This window comes from Ahaetulla prasina, chromosome 6 (assembly GCF_028640845.1).
Source record: "Ahaetulla prasina isolate Xishuangbanna chromosome 6, ASM2864084v1, whole genome shotgun sequence".
In the NCBI taxonomy this organism is placed as follows: Eukaryota; Metazoa; Chordata; class Lepidosauria; order Squamata; family Colubridae; genus Ahaetulla; species Ahaetulla prasina.
In genome coordinates this window covers 78,923,661-78,938,928 of record NC_080544.1, presented here as the reverse complement: position 1 = coordinate 78,938,928, position 15,268 = coordinate 78,923,661, and the positions used below count along the sequence as shown (strand labels likewise).

Genomic DNA, 15,268 nt, shown 5'->3' with positions numbered 1-15,268 from the left:
ACAGGAGTACTGTATGAATTTTGATGGCAAAAATATTTGGTTGTAATGCTAATTTCCACAGAGTCATATCTCAACATTTCCTAATGACATACCAAAGGTAAACAAAGAGATCTAAGAACCAATTTCTATTTGAACAGTAATTGAACTGATGACTTCTGAATGTAAAGCCTGTATTTCAGTACTGAATTATAGTCTCCTTCTAATAGAGCAGTTCTTCTATTCATGTGATAAAGAATATGAATGTTTCCCCAGCACTACAATACCAATAACAGTGCAGTGGCATAGTTTTCATGTCCTTACAAGCATCGTTTTAATTGCCAAAAGCTTCTGCGATTGTTCAGTTTGGTGACTCAGGGCACACGTTATATTAACCTGGCAAAAATACGGCAAAAGAATGAAGTGGTAGTTGGGACTAAAGTGGCTTAATAATCTAAATAAATCAATAAAAGGCAATGTTCTTTACTACACAAATCCATGCTTCCTCTGGAAATTATTTAAGATAACCCAAATACAATTTTATTTCAAAATATCACTGCTAAGTGGTAGTATCACAATAAAGCTTGAATAATGTTTTGTAAATTAGAAAAGAGAATTAACAAAATTTCTACAGAAAACAAAGCTTTTGGTAAAGACTGCTACATGTGGAGGCTTGAGAAAGTGGTATCTATTTTATAACAAGATAATGCTTATAATATAAAAATAGCTTTTATATCTTAAGAGCTGTTAATAAAAAAAAGGTTATTCATCTCTGGTATCTTTTTTTCTACAGGTTCCTGAAGGGAAAGTTGTTGTTCTTTCTTTTAGATTCATAGACCTGGAAAGTGACAATTTATGTCGATATGACTTTGTGGATGTATATAATGGCCATGTCAACGGGCAGCGTCTTGGCCGGTTCTGTGGCACTTTCAGGCCTGGTGCTCTTGTAGCCAATAGTAATAAGATGTTGGTGCAAATGATTTCAGATGCCAATACAGCTGGAAATGGCTTTGTTGCAAAGTATTCTGCAGCAGAGCCACATGAAAGAGGTATTTTTCAAGTTTTTATAGCGGAAATCTTCTGATCTATACTGTATTTTCATGGCAGAAGTATTAAGGACAAGAGCATGTAGAATTTGGTTTGCTTACCAGCCATCCAAAAATAGTTATCTAAAACAATTTATTATTTACGAAGAAAATGTTAAAATTTAAAAATCATATTAGTCTGTTTGCACTAGGATAAGGTTTTGCCAAAATTATATTTTTCTGAGTGTGTGTATGGGGAGACAGAGTAACAGCAATCACAAACGTATTCCAGGTTCAGTCAGTTTTTATAAGTTTTTAAAAGAGAAAACTAAGTTTCACCAAACTTCACTAAACTAATATTCACCAAGCCTCTCCAGAATTTTTTTCAAAAGGGAGTGAAAATGTGACATCTTTAGAATGACAGAGTATAATTTCTCAAAATTGGTTAGATATCTAAAATCCAGTCCTTTGTATTCAGAGTTATAGTCTTCTCCCATAGGAGGAAGAACAATAGCATGTTTATTCATGTATTTTTGTCACTTAGAAATTACACATGGAAGCTCATGCTTTTTAGATTAAAAATACAAATTTTAATTGTTAAGGTCTTTGCTAAAGGGAAACTATATTTTTATATTTAAATTTCCTGAGTACAGGAAAATGAATAACTTTGAATGAGTATTATAGAGTCCTGACTCCATCAGACATTATTCATCCTTCAGCCCAAAAGTCGAATATATAGTTCAGCAGTATAATAAATGTGGTCTCGGTGACAGAAGATGAGGCATAGCTACAGTTTCTGCTTCCTTTAAAGTATACTTCAAAAAGTATAATCCTACCCCGTGTCTGCATCCTTGGAAGCCTGGGTAAGAGGGGTTGGGTTGACTTTTTAAAAATATTGCACCCATGTCAAGAACTCAAAGGTTTAAGTCAACTGCTCGTTCTGTTGGCGTTTTGAACTGACAAGTGGAATTGCACTGCGCTTTTCCGACAACAGGAAATCCACCTGTGATGGAAAGGAATACATAACCAAGCTTCCCTAAAGACACAAGCAAGCAGGACTGGGAGATTAGGACACAAGCGAAAGAAAAGATTCTTACTTTTTTTTTTCTTTCTTTCTTTTTTTGTTCCCCTGTTACGGGATCACCTCCCCCCCCCCTTTTTTCTAACTGTCAAGCTCCCTGTTTGTATTTATCAGTTTCCAGGGTCGCCCCATAGGTATCCAGTGAATGAACGTTAGAGGTGGTCACAGAGGGAATCGATTAAATGCCTTTCCTGCCCTGACCCTCCCTTGTTTCCTTTGGGTGGGTGGGTCGGGGTCCACCTGATCCAGGCCAGGGAGCGTTGGGGGCATGGGGCTTTCTCAACTTTTTTTTTTCTTTCATAGCTGTTAGCACTCTTGACTTTGGAGACAAACTAAACAAACTAAAAAAAAATAAAGTATACTTTAATTAAGAAAAAATGTTAATGAATTAATAGATTAAAAGACCATATCTTCATATAAAGATTTAATAATGAATTGATAATGAATTGAAGCTAGAAGCTTTGTTGACACTTAGTGGCTTTGCTACAATTCCAGTTGTAGAATAATGTAATTGCAGTATATTATTTACTGATGTAATAGGGCTTAGATGTAGACTGCCATGGAATTCATTTGAGAGCTGAGCAAATCTGCTATGTGAAAATATTTTATACTTGCTTTGTGTTTTGTATTTTTAGGAGACCAGTACTGTGGTGGACAACTAGATAAACCAGCTGGATCTTTTAAAACTCCTAACTGGCCTGATCGTGATTACCCAGCAGGGGTGACCTGTTCCTGGCACATTGTGGCTCCAAAGAACCAGGTGAGCTGTGTTTCTTTTTTAAAAAAAACCTAGTTTGATCTAGTGTTAAGCAACAGGTTAGGAAGCTGGGAGTTCTACTCCCACTTTAGGCATGAAAACTGACTAGATAACTTTGGACTACCTGTTATAATGTTCTACAATGCAGATGTAATAAAATATTGATGTCAATAACTGTGGCATCACATGCCTAGCCACAATTCTTGAACACTTCAAAAAGCCAAACATTGGAGAACTAGCCAGGAAGAACTAAGGAGAAATTTCCTGACAGTTAGAACAATCAATAAGTGGAACAACTTGCTTGCAGAAGTTGTGAATGCTCCAACACTGGAAATTTTTAAGAAAATGTTGGATACCCTTTTGTCTGAAATGGTGTAGTTTCCTGCCTGGGCAGGGGGTTGGACTAGAAGACCTCCAAGGTCCCTTCCAACTCTGTTATTATGTTATGTTTGTTATAACATATGCAACTTTGACAAATAGCAATCACTTAAGGTATGTTGCTAATCCAGTGGATCCATCTCTAAAGTATAATGGAAGTGGAACAAGCCCAATCCATGTGGATTAATATTCCAGCTTCTGAAATGCATTTTCAACAAGTGTGCCAACAATGCACTAATTGTAACTGAGTTCAGCCACCTTGCTGCTGATTGTTCTCTTCATCTATTTCAGTGATGGCTAACCTTTTTTTCCTCGGGTGTCAAAAGTGCATGAGTGTGGGATACCGTGCGCATGCCCACACCCATAATGCAATGCCCCGCACACCCTGTCCCCCCATGCATTCGCATGCAACCCCCCGCAAACTGCTCTGCCCCACTGCACAGGTGCATGTGACCCTCCCATGCCCCATTTTGGACCTAGCAGGCCTCCCTAAATTCTCCAGAGGCCGGAAACAGCCCATTTCCAGACTTCCGGTACTTCTGGAAGGCTTTCCTGGAGTGTCCAGGAGGGCAAAAACGGCCTCCCCCAGCCCTCTGGAGGCCGGAACTGGCCTGTTTCCAGACTTCTGGTAGGCCCATTTTTCGCCCTCCCAGAGCCTCTGTGCCAGCCCTGTACTTACCTGTCATCCAAAACGGGCCACGTGGAGACTCCTGGGAAGGGTCTCCCGCATGCACAGCAGAGACCTGAAAATCAGCTGGCCGGTGGGAGGCGTGCGCGCATGTGCGGTGGAGTATCCTAGGGCAACGGCTTGCGTGCCCACAGAAATGGCTCCTCCTACCACCTGTGGTACGCGTGCCATAGGTTCGCCATCACGGATCTATTTTTTTCCACCTTTCCCAGTATTAGAGCCAGAGAGCTGGATCTTCACGTAATGTGTCCAAAGTTGGATAATTTGAGTTTGGTCATTTGTTTCTAAAGTGCGAACTGTGGGTTGATTTGTTCAAGTGCGTTGATGTTGTTACCTAGTATGGTAATGAAATGAAAAATAACCAAGCTTAGAGAGCACCAAGAATCCATAATTCAAATCTGAGCTACAATTATTCTCGTCTATTGATATATTTTGTTTATTATATTTAATTTTAGTTTCCTTTTTTCACTATACTCTTTGACTTTTACATCTACATTGCCCTCTTTTATGTGTTCAATTTTGGCATTCCAGCCTCCTCAAGGAACATATCTTCCTTTCATGCTCTGTGACTTTCTGATATTTGGTCGATGATTGTATTGCAGCCAAGTATTGTTTTTGCTATACTTTCTAACTATAAAAGCAATACTGTTTCTTCTTTGTTTTTCATGTCCTGAGTAAAAAACAATGTAATCTTCTGATTGAAAGTGTCCCACCCCAGTTTATCTCATTTAGCTGATGCCTAAGATATCAATTTGTAGTCGTTTCATTTTATTTTTCATTATTTTGAACCTTCCTATATTTATATATTTGTTAGATTCCACATTTCAACTGTATTTCTATCTTTGCAGCTTCAGATTTTTATGCTACATCAGCAACTAAAGACTTTAATCTAGCTACTTCATAAATGCCAATTGTACTCTGAAAGATCCTTAGCTCTTCCTCCATTTGAGTGCCATCTAACCTGAAGGGCCTACCATCTGGCACTGTATCGTCAATCATTTTGTATTTTGTATCCCAGTGGATTTCTTGGTCATAATGCAGGAGTGGTTTGCCATTACTTTTCTTGCGCAGTCTCAACTGATAACTTTACTGTCATCCCTAACTTGATCGTCTGCTTCTGGCATCTTCCTGTATTACTGCTGCCCAATATAATGTGCCTGCCTAAAAATAACTTAAGCAGTTTTTCATGTTTGAATGGAACTTCAGATAATGATTAAAGACAGATACAAAGCTAAATAATAGCTTTGAGATAAAAGAATATTTTCAAGCATAGCCACAAACTTATAAAAAGCTTCCATTTATTTATATAACACACATACCAGGGATGACAGATCAGATTTGCTTTGATGCAATTCATATTAAATATATGCCTGTGGAGGAAGGTGATTCCAGGACCTATTTAGTTTTAGTCTGCACCAAGTGTTTTAATTTTTTTTTACAGATTTTATGATTAAAATGATTAAAACAAAGGTAACACAATGTAGACTTAAAATCCTTGTGCCTTAAGAATGGCTTAAAATGATGTAGGTCAGAATATGTCTTAGGTTTCAAAGAGATTTTCATACTAATAATAAATTAACAAGTGTTTTAATGAGGCCACTCATTATCTTGCAGGTCATAGAATTAAAGTTTGAAAAATTTGATCTGGAACGAGATAATTATTGCAGGTATGACTATGTGGCAGTGTTTAATGGTGGCAAGATTAATGATGCCAGGAGAATTGGGAAATACTGCGGAGACAGCCCACCAGCGTAAGTAAGCTCATTGGCTAAACACAGGCATTAAAGCTGATTTTCTCTTCCTTAAAAGTTACTGTAGCTTCAAATTTGATCAATAGAGTATTGTTTCATTACAATACCGATGACTCAAGTTAATTATAAATAATCCTGTGCTATTTTTCAATTGTCTAAAGTAAATGTGCAAGTTAAATAAGATTAAAAACAACAAATAAGCACCATGATGTATATACATGTACAACAAAAGCAATGGGAAGAAAATGTGCTGCTATTATCATGCTATCTTGACCACCTTCCCCCCCCCCCCGCAAATCCTAATTTTGGAGACCATTGTTCAAAAAGATAGATACAAAAGTTCTGCTATTGCGAACCCATGTGTACTTTTTATTGTTTATCCCATGTCACTCAGTGAAGAGTTTTCACATTGATACAATTTGATACACTGTCCTTAGTGGCCCTTACAGATGTCACAATATTTCTTATCCAGGATCACCATTGCATAGGCTCAGAAATGCTTGAATCTGTGGTGCACATGTTATTAAACTGATATCATACTTGGCTTTGTGATCTTACTGATCAGCTTATTAGCAATTTACAATCTACCAGTATAGAATAGTACTGAAATGTCCAACATCAAAGAATTCTAGCGGTGGCTATGCCTATTAGAAACCAGTGAGTTTGCTCAACAACTAGCTAAGCCTAGGTTCTTTCTTCTTTATTTCTCTTCCACAGCTCCCTTAATCACCCTGATGCTCCCATCAATCTTGATATTGTTTATAACACTTTATACAACTGAGCTTGTCATAAACATTATGTTGACTTCATAGAAATAAGAAAATGAAGGTGCCAGGTTTGAAAGCTGATATCTAAATTTAGACTCAATTACATGAAAGCTGGAAGGGACCTTGGACGTCTTCTAGTCCAACCACCTGCTCAAGCAGACCATATGCCATTTCAGACAAATGTCATTCCAGTCTCTTCTTAAAGGCCTCCAGTGATGAAGCACCCACAGCCTCTGATGGCAAGCTGTTCCAGTGGTTATTTGCTTTCACTGTTAGGAAGTTTTTCCTTACTTCCAGATTGCTTCTTGCCTTGATTAGTTTCCATCCATTGTTTTTGGTCCTGCCCGCTGGTGCTTTGAAAAATAAGTTGACCCTGTCCTCTTCATAGTAACCTCTCAAATACTGGAATTCTGCTATCAATCCCTCCATCCTTCTTTTCTCTAGCCTAGCCAAACCCAAATCCTGCAACTGTTCTTCATATGTCCTTTATATGTTCTTCATTTGGCCTTTAATCATCTTAGGTTGCTCTTCTTTGCACTTTTTCCAAAGTCTCAACCTGTTTTTTATAATGTGATGACCAAAACTGGATGCAGTATTCCAGGTGTGGCCTTACTAAGGCTTTATAGTCACTATAGGTATATTAACACAGAAACAGAGGTACTTGATATTTTACAGAAATACTAGCAGAGTATTTCTGAATTAACTATAGGACTTGTTTTAAATGATAAACACAAGATGAACATTTGCATTTTTATATATTTCCACTTTTTCCATATGGATCTTTTAGCAGTTTTAGATACACTTATTTTCTCTTCTTCCACTGTTTTCCTAAGAGCTAAAGTAAGATTTGTAGACAGATTTATTTAGGGATTGTGAAGCTTATTTTTCTCTCAAAGTAAATCTGTATATTCCATATGGAAATTCAGTTTCATTCAAAACATCTATATGTCCAGGATATTTATTTACTATGGTCTACAGAGTTATTAATGATAAAAACATTATTCTCTTTTAGGCCTATTATATCTGAAAAAAATGAGTTGCTTATTCAATTTTTGTCTGATTTAAGTTTAACTGCTGATGGATTTATTAGTCATTATAAATTCAGACCCAAAAGATTACCAACAACCACATCACCAATTACCACCACAACTCTTCCTACTATTACAGGTGAGTAGGGGATCTTTATTTAAATTGGATAAGAAAAAAAACCAAGTTATATTATGTCATTTTTTCTTATTTGCTATAATTTTAATAGAAGTAAGTGACAAAAATAATTGTTTAGATTAAATAGATGTGACAGGAATACCACAAATGGGTATTGCTTGTCTGAAATAAAATATGTGTCCTTACTTAGAAAAATGGACATATATTTGCTAATTCATCAGCTCTTAGAATTGTTAAGGATATGAATTTTATTCTTCATTCAAGAATACGCTTTTTTCTCCATAATGCCTCCTGATCAAAATCATGAAAAATGTCTGGATTCACAAAAGACAAATTAAATTATTTTTGACAATTAGATGTATATTCTTTCAGAACTGAATCTAGTAGGTGTATCATCTCTGCTACCATGAATTCAGGCATCACTGTTCTACATAATTTTATAATTCATACAGAACTGGTATAGAACATTGGTTTATTAAAACTTGGCTTGTCTAGATTGTTTGGAATTTTGCTTTGGAAGGTGACTTTTTTCTGTAACTGAACATAAAAACAAGACATAAAAAATGAAAGTCATTTTTAGAAGAGTTCTGAAACACTTAATTTTTCATTTTGGGTCTCTTTGAAAAGCCTTGAAACCTACAGTCAGCCTGTGCCAGCAAAAATGCAAAAGGAGTGGAACTCTTGAGAGCAATTACTGTTCGAGTAATTTTGGTAAGATCAGATTTCTTCTCCCCACCCCCAAAAAAGTGACTTAGGGATGTATGTTTACAGGAGAGGGTTGGAGCATTTATCTGTAAGCTACCATTAGTGCACAAGGAAATTCTTTCAGCTTATACCACTGTACCTCTTGCACTGAACTCTTATGACTTAGTTAGTTACTTAGTTAGACTGTGAATTTTTTGTCAGAATAGTTTGCCAATCTAAACACAAATGACTGAACAGAAGGAGACTGTTGCTGTATGAACGTTTTAATTTAGTGACAACATCAGCATGTTGTCTTCTTGGAAGGCTCTTGTTGTTTTTTTATTCAAAGTGATAAATTCATAATGTATACTGCTTTGCTCTTAATTCCTTGCTATCTTCTGAAAATGTTTCTTTAATATCATTATAATTAATGATGTCAGATAAAGGTTCATATTCCCTCCTTTTTTCAGGATAAATATCATTCCTTTATATCAGAGCACAGCTGACAAATGCAATTTGTATGCCATATATTAAGCCAGCACAAATGAGTTTATTTATCCAAAAGTCATGGTTAAACATGGATATTTAAGTTGCAGTTACGCTTTTTACTAAAGGTGTACAATGCAATACTGTTTTGTTTCATTTATTCTGTAAATAACAACTTTATTCCAGTTTATTTATTAATTTATTCATACATTCCTTTACGTATTACATTTTTTATTTATGCTTGTTCACTGTTGAATGGTGTAAAAAACTGTTTTATTGTTTTGCAAAATTATTGCAATCTATTCCTCCTAAATTGTCCTTTTTAGTAATAACTGGATCTGTTATCACAACCAACATCAGAAGTGGAAGTTTATATGCAACTGTATCAATCCTTAATGTATACAAAGAAGGAAATTTAGCAATTCAGCAAGCAGGGAAAAATCTGAGTGCCAAGATTATTGTTGTCTGTAAGCAATGTCCTGTTATCAGAAGAGGTAAGTAAACTCAAAGTAGAATTCTGAATTTTTCAAATCATATTTGTCCTTATTGTTTTCATGCTTATATTTTCCCAGCAACTATAAGTTGCTCATTCACAGAACAAAACAAAATAAATTATTTAAATTACAATAAAAAGTGAAATGAGTGAAAACATCCAGAAATGTTTGCTTATCTTAAAACTCTTTTAGTTTTTATACATATTATATGTGAATAATATAGGTGAGTTGAAACAGGATGATGGCTTAAGTCATTTGGGCCCTTATAAAAAAAATCTGTAACCCCGTAAATTAAAAGAGGCATACATTATTAGGAGCATAGGCATATAAATTAAGATTTGAAATTGTATTACTTATACTTGTAATTTTTAAACTATGGGCTTGTTCTGTTTTAAATAAAACTAATTAGAAGTTAAAATTAAAAGAAGTTACGTCTCCTCCCTCATTGGTCGGCAGATAACCGCCCAGCCGCCCAGTTTCGGGTGACTCGCTCTCTCCTTCAACAGGGAGAGCGGGATGACCCGTTGCAGGGACGTGCCGAGGAGTTTAATGATTATCTATATGATAAAATCGTTCAGCTTTGGGATGGTCTGGATCAAAATTGGGTGGATCCAGGTGGGAGGTCGGAGAGCTGTCTTGTTGAGACTGTTTGGGATGAGTTTGACGCTGTGGCTCCCGAGGACATGGACAGGTTATTGGGGAGGTTGAATGCCACCACATGTTTACTGGACCCGTGCCCCTCCTGGTTTGTACTGGCCACGCAGGAGGTGACACGAGGCTGGCTCCAGGGGATTACTAATGCTTCCTTGTTGGAGGGGGTCTTCCCTGCCGCCTTGAAAGAGGCGGTGGTGAGACCTCTCCTCAAGAAGCCTTCCCGGGACCCAGCTGTTTTAGGTAACTATCGTCCGGTCTCCAACCTTCGCTTTGTGGCGAAGGTTGTAGAGAGTGTGGTGGCATGTCAATTACCCCGGTACCTGGATGAAACTGTCTATCTAGACCCGTTCCAGTCCGGCTTTCAGCCCGGGTACAGCACAGAGACGGCTTTGGTCGCGTTGGTTGATGATCTCTGGAGGGCCAGGGATAGGGGTTATTCCTCTACCTTGGTCCTATTAGACCTCTCAGCGGCTTTTGATACCATCGACCATGGTATCCTGCTGCACTGGTTGGAGGGATTGGGAGTGGGAGGCACCGTTTATCGGTGGTTCTCCTCCTATCTCTCTGACGATGCATGAGCAGTGTTGACGGGAGAGCAGAGGTCGACCCCGAGACACCTCACTTGTGGGGTGCCGCAGGGGTCGATTCTCTCACCCCTCCTGTTCAACATCTATATGAAGCCGCTGGGTGAGATCATCAGTGGTTTCGGTGTGAGGTATCAACTGTACCCTGATGATACTCAGCTGTACTTTTCCACACCGGGCCACCCCAACGAAGCTGTCGAAGTGCTGTCCCGGTGTCTGGAGGCCGTATGGGTCTGAATGGGGAGAAACAGGCTTAAGCTCAATCCCTCCAAGACAGAGTGGCTGTGGATGCCGGCACCCCGGTACAGTCAGCTGCAGCTGCGGCTGACTGTTGGGGGCGAGTCATTGGCCCCAATGGAAAGGGTGCGCAACTTGGGTGTTCTCCTGGATGGACGGCTGTCTTTTGAAGACCATTTGACGGCCGTCTCCAGGAGAGCTTTTTACCAGGTTCGCCTGGTTCTCCAGTTGCGCCCCTTCCTAGACTGGGATGCCCTATGCACAGTCACTCATGCTCTCGTGACATCTCGCCTGGATTACTGCAATGCTCTCTACATGGGGCTTACCTTGAGGAGCACCCGGAGGCTTCAGTTAGTCCAGAATGTGGCTGCGCGGGTGATAGAGGGAGCCCCTCGTGGCTCCCATGTGACACCTCTCCTGCGCAGACTGCACTGGCTACCTGTGGTCTTCCGGGTGCGCTTCAAGGTCTTGGTAACCATCTTTAAAGCGCTCCATGGCTTAGGGCCGGGTTACTTACGGGACCGTCTGCTGCCACCGACTGCCTCCCACCGACCCGTGCGCTCTCACAGAGAGGGACTCCTTGGGGTGCCGTCCGCCAGGCAGTGCCGACTGGCAACACCCGGGGGAAGGGCCTTCTCTGTGGGGGCTCCCACCCTCTGGAACGAACTTCCCCCGGGACTCCGTCAACTTCCCGACCTTCGAACCTTTCGCCGCGAGCTTAAGACACATCTATTTATTTGCGCAGGACTGGGCTAGGGTGTTAATTTTAATTCAGTTTTTAATGGGGTTTTAGTATTTTAATTATAATTTTAAATTCGGCCTTATTCAATAAGTTTTTTAATTAGTGTTTTATCTTGTATTTTTATTTGTGTTTTTGTGTTTTTAATAGGCTGTAAACCGCCCTGAGTCCCTCGGGAGATAGGGCGGTATAAAAATGTGATTAAATAAAATAAAAATAAAATAAAATCATTTTGTTAGCTCTCACAATGTTGAAGTGACAGTGAAAAGCTAAACATTAAATGAGTACTAAAAAAAATCTTTGTGTAAATGGGATAAGAATCCCTGCATCAGTAACTGCAAAATCATACAGGGTTGGCTCTCCTTGTGAAGCTGACCTTGCATAGTTTTTCTTACTCATCCTACTACAGCAAGGGTCCCAAACCCGCAGATCATGGACTGGTAATGATCTGTAACCTGGCCACACAGCTGGGGATCAGCAGCAGACAAGCAAGTTAAACCGAAACCATCCATTCGGATCCATGTCTTCCACGAAACCAGTCCCTGGTGCCAAAAAGATTGGGGACCACTGCTCTATAAGATTGGGGTGCCAAAAAGATTGGGGACCACTCCACTAAGCAGGATCCCTTTATCTTCTGGGTATCAATTATAAGAATGTGGGTTACTTGGAGGGTTAGGGTTAGGGGCAATGAGAATTCATGCTTGCTCGTTCTCCGTGGATGAATTTATCAACAAGATATGTCCAACAAGAATCCTATTTATTAGAATGACATTCTCTAAATAAGTACTACAGCCAACTAGTTATCTGATTAGTGGCATAAAACTACAGAAATGCTATATGAGTGTTATACAGATAGTGCTCGACTTACAGCCATTCCTTTAGCAACTGATAAAAATTATTAGTGCTGAAAAAAGTGACTCACGATTGATCTTTGCACTTATGACTGTCACAGCATCTCCACAGTCACATGACTTTGATTCAGGCGCTTGGTAACTGGCTCGCATTTATGATGGTCACACTATTCTGACTGAAGTCATTTGATTGCCATTTGCAACCTTTACAGCTGGCTTCCAACAAACAAAGACTTTCAGATGTTGAAATTCACTTAACAACCATGTGATTTGCTTAACAACTGTGGTGATTTGCTTAACAGGTGTCAAAAAAGTCGTAGAATCGGGCATGACTCACTTAACAGCATGGCTTAACAATGGAAATTCCAATCCCAATTGGAATGTGGTCACAACATTTTATCAAATGTTATTAAAGGAGAAATCATAGCAGAAAGCAACTAAGCAATGACTCCTGGAAAATATAGTTTATTTATTTTTATTTATTTATAGTTTAATTTCTATACCGCCCTTCTCCCGAAGGACTCAGGGCGGTTTACAGCCTTATTAAAAACACAAATAATACATAATATAAATAACAAATTTAAAACGAATTTAAAACAAATATTAAATAGGCCTAATTAACTAAAAGGGGATAGACCGACGTAAAAACCCTTAAAATTTAAAATTATAATTAAAATACACTCAGGCTAGTCCTGCACGATTAAATAGTAAGGTCTTCAGTTCCTGCTTGAAGGTTCGGAGGTCGGGGAGTTGGCGTAACCCCAGAGGTAACTCGTTCCAAAGGGCCGGTGCTGCCACAGAGAAGGCTCTCCCCCTGGGGGCCGCCAACCGACATTGTTTGGTCGACAGCACCCTGAGTAGGCCCACTCTGTGGGAGCGCACAGGTCGTTGGGAGGCCAACGGTCAAATTTTAACTGAAAAAAATAGACAAGCAGCCATTTTTATAGTGAATATAACATTTGAGCAATACTTGCATTTGACCAATATTTGCATATTTGTATTGATTCTATAGGTTGAGTAATTTGAGTTTTCTAAAGTTCTTGTTTGCATCTGAAGAATTCATTGGCCAATTGAGCCATATTATCTTCTGCTTCTGTAAAGCAGAATTTATCATTTCCTTCTCTTTCAATAGGTCTAAACTATGTCATCATGGGCCAGGTAGAAGAAGATGGCAGAGGTAAACTCCTGCCTAGCAGTTTTACTATGAGTTTCAAGACTAAGAACCAAAAAATCCTGAATGCCTTAAAAAACAAAAGGTGCTGATATAAGACTTTTTGAAGCGATCTGTTATCTTTTTTAAAAAAAAATCTTAATATAGACAAAATTTGCACTTTCCAAATTGGTATATTTTCTGGATTTTATAGCGATATAATCCTAACTGATTTGTTGATTTGTGTTGCAAGTAAAGAAAAAATGTATTTCAAACCTTTTAGCAACTTGAAAGAACTCATTTCTACTATACTGAAACTCTTAATTACACTAGATTATTGATGTTACAAATGCAAAATGTATAATTAATTTTAAATTTAGGTTTTCAGTTTCATTATATTATCAATCATGAAAACATTTTTATTAACTAAAAAACTAACTCTTATGTGCTTTTCAAGCTTATTGCTAATATTTCCTACAGTAGGATTTTGATGTAAGAGCCTGCAATAAGGAAAGAAAATCATGTTTGGATCCACTGTATTTACAAGTGGGAAGAGTAAAAAGACTAAAAATCCTAAGATATTACCCAAAGGCACACAGTTATGAGGCAGAAGAACAGTATTGTTTTTTATGAATAGAATTTTTCCAAACAGTGGAAGGGATACTTTCATCTTCTTTCATCTACACTGAATCCATATTTTGAACCTGATTTTCATCATATTGCTTTAAATGTTAAATGTGCAGATTTGATTTTTTAAAAAATCTACTCTGGCTTTGCATGGCTCAAGATTATAGAATGGCTCTAGAATCATCAGAAGATTCTGATTCAAATATACTTTGGACCCGAACTTCAAGTAAAATTTTTAATAAGATAGTACAACTCTGCAGGACACTTATTCTTACAGTTTCTAATCCATAAAACTAAGTCAATTAAAAAGAACCAGCTTGGCCAATGAAAATTTTATTGAGGTTTGCCAAATGATTCGCCTATTCATTTTGGATGCTAGTTGTACTGTGTTAAATTTATAGCTCAAAAAGATAACATTAAATGCATAATTCTAATCTCATTACTTTTGAATCTGAATATTTCAAATTCCAGGATGCTTAAACATGAACCATATTATGTTGGACAAATCAAGATCTTAGTGTATCATATTTTGATATTATTTTTAAATGCTATTCCTGAATTATCTTGCTCACATAATAGATGCAAATAAAATACATCAATGCCAAAGGCTTTGAATTAAGGCAGATTACAATCAGTCCCTGTGGAGTTGGCTCCATAAATCCAAAATTATCAGATGAAGTTGTGCCATATTTGATTTGCCATATTGTAAAGTATTTTGATTGATTTTTTATTTTGCTTTTTGAGTGATCTATTCCAGTATTGTACTTTTGAAGAACAATTTTGTTAAAAGATTTTTTTCTTTATCAGGTGTTATTTTATTTTATTGTTAAACAGATTTTCTGGGACTAGAAAACAGAATATATTCAGATTATAGATCCTGAACAATTTGTTTGTAAATTCTCTTTTAAAAGTAATACAAAGTACCAAAAGAAAACCGTGTACTAGGTTCACTTCATTTATGTGATATTTCTTGCCATTATGTTTCTGCTAATTGATGAAAGCAAATTATTTATGGTTTTAACTGAATGGAAGAAAATAAGAGAAAAAATAGGAAAAATAATAATATCAGAAAACAGCTTTTGTTTTTCTATAATTACACTGTTTCTAAGTAATATAGCTTTTTATGATATTCATAACAATAAAATGAATGATTTTTCTGAGAATAAAGTTGGATC

The 15,268-nt window shown here is 37.6% G+C and overlaps 1 protein-coding gene across 1 annotated transcript in view; it reads left to right on the top strand.

Annotated features, from left to right (window-relative positions):
• PCOLCE2 (procollagen C-endopeptidase enhancer 2) overlaps positions 1–15,263 on the top strand; it is a 31,960-nt gene extending 16,697 nt beyond the window's left edge. The window contains exons 3-9 of the mRNA XM_058188747.1: positions 770–1,025; positions 2,718–2,842; positions 5,520–5,656; positions 7,436–7,590; positions 8,215–8,298; positions 9,084–9,251; positions 13,449–15,263. Of these exons, the coding sequence (XP_058044730.1) occupies positions 770–1,025; positions 2,718–2,842; positions 5,520–5,656; positions 7,436–7,590; positions 8,215–8,298; positions 9,084–9,251; positions 13,449–13,579 (1,056 nt within the window). The 3' untranslated portion in view covers positions 13,580–15,263. The remainder of the gene's footprint in view (positions 1–769; positions 1,026–2,717; positions 2,843–5,519; positions 5,657–7,435; positions 7,591–8,214; positions 8,299–9,083; positions 9,252–13,448) is intronic.
• Positions 15,264–15,268: the final 5 nt, after the last annotated feature.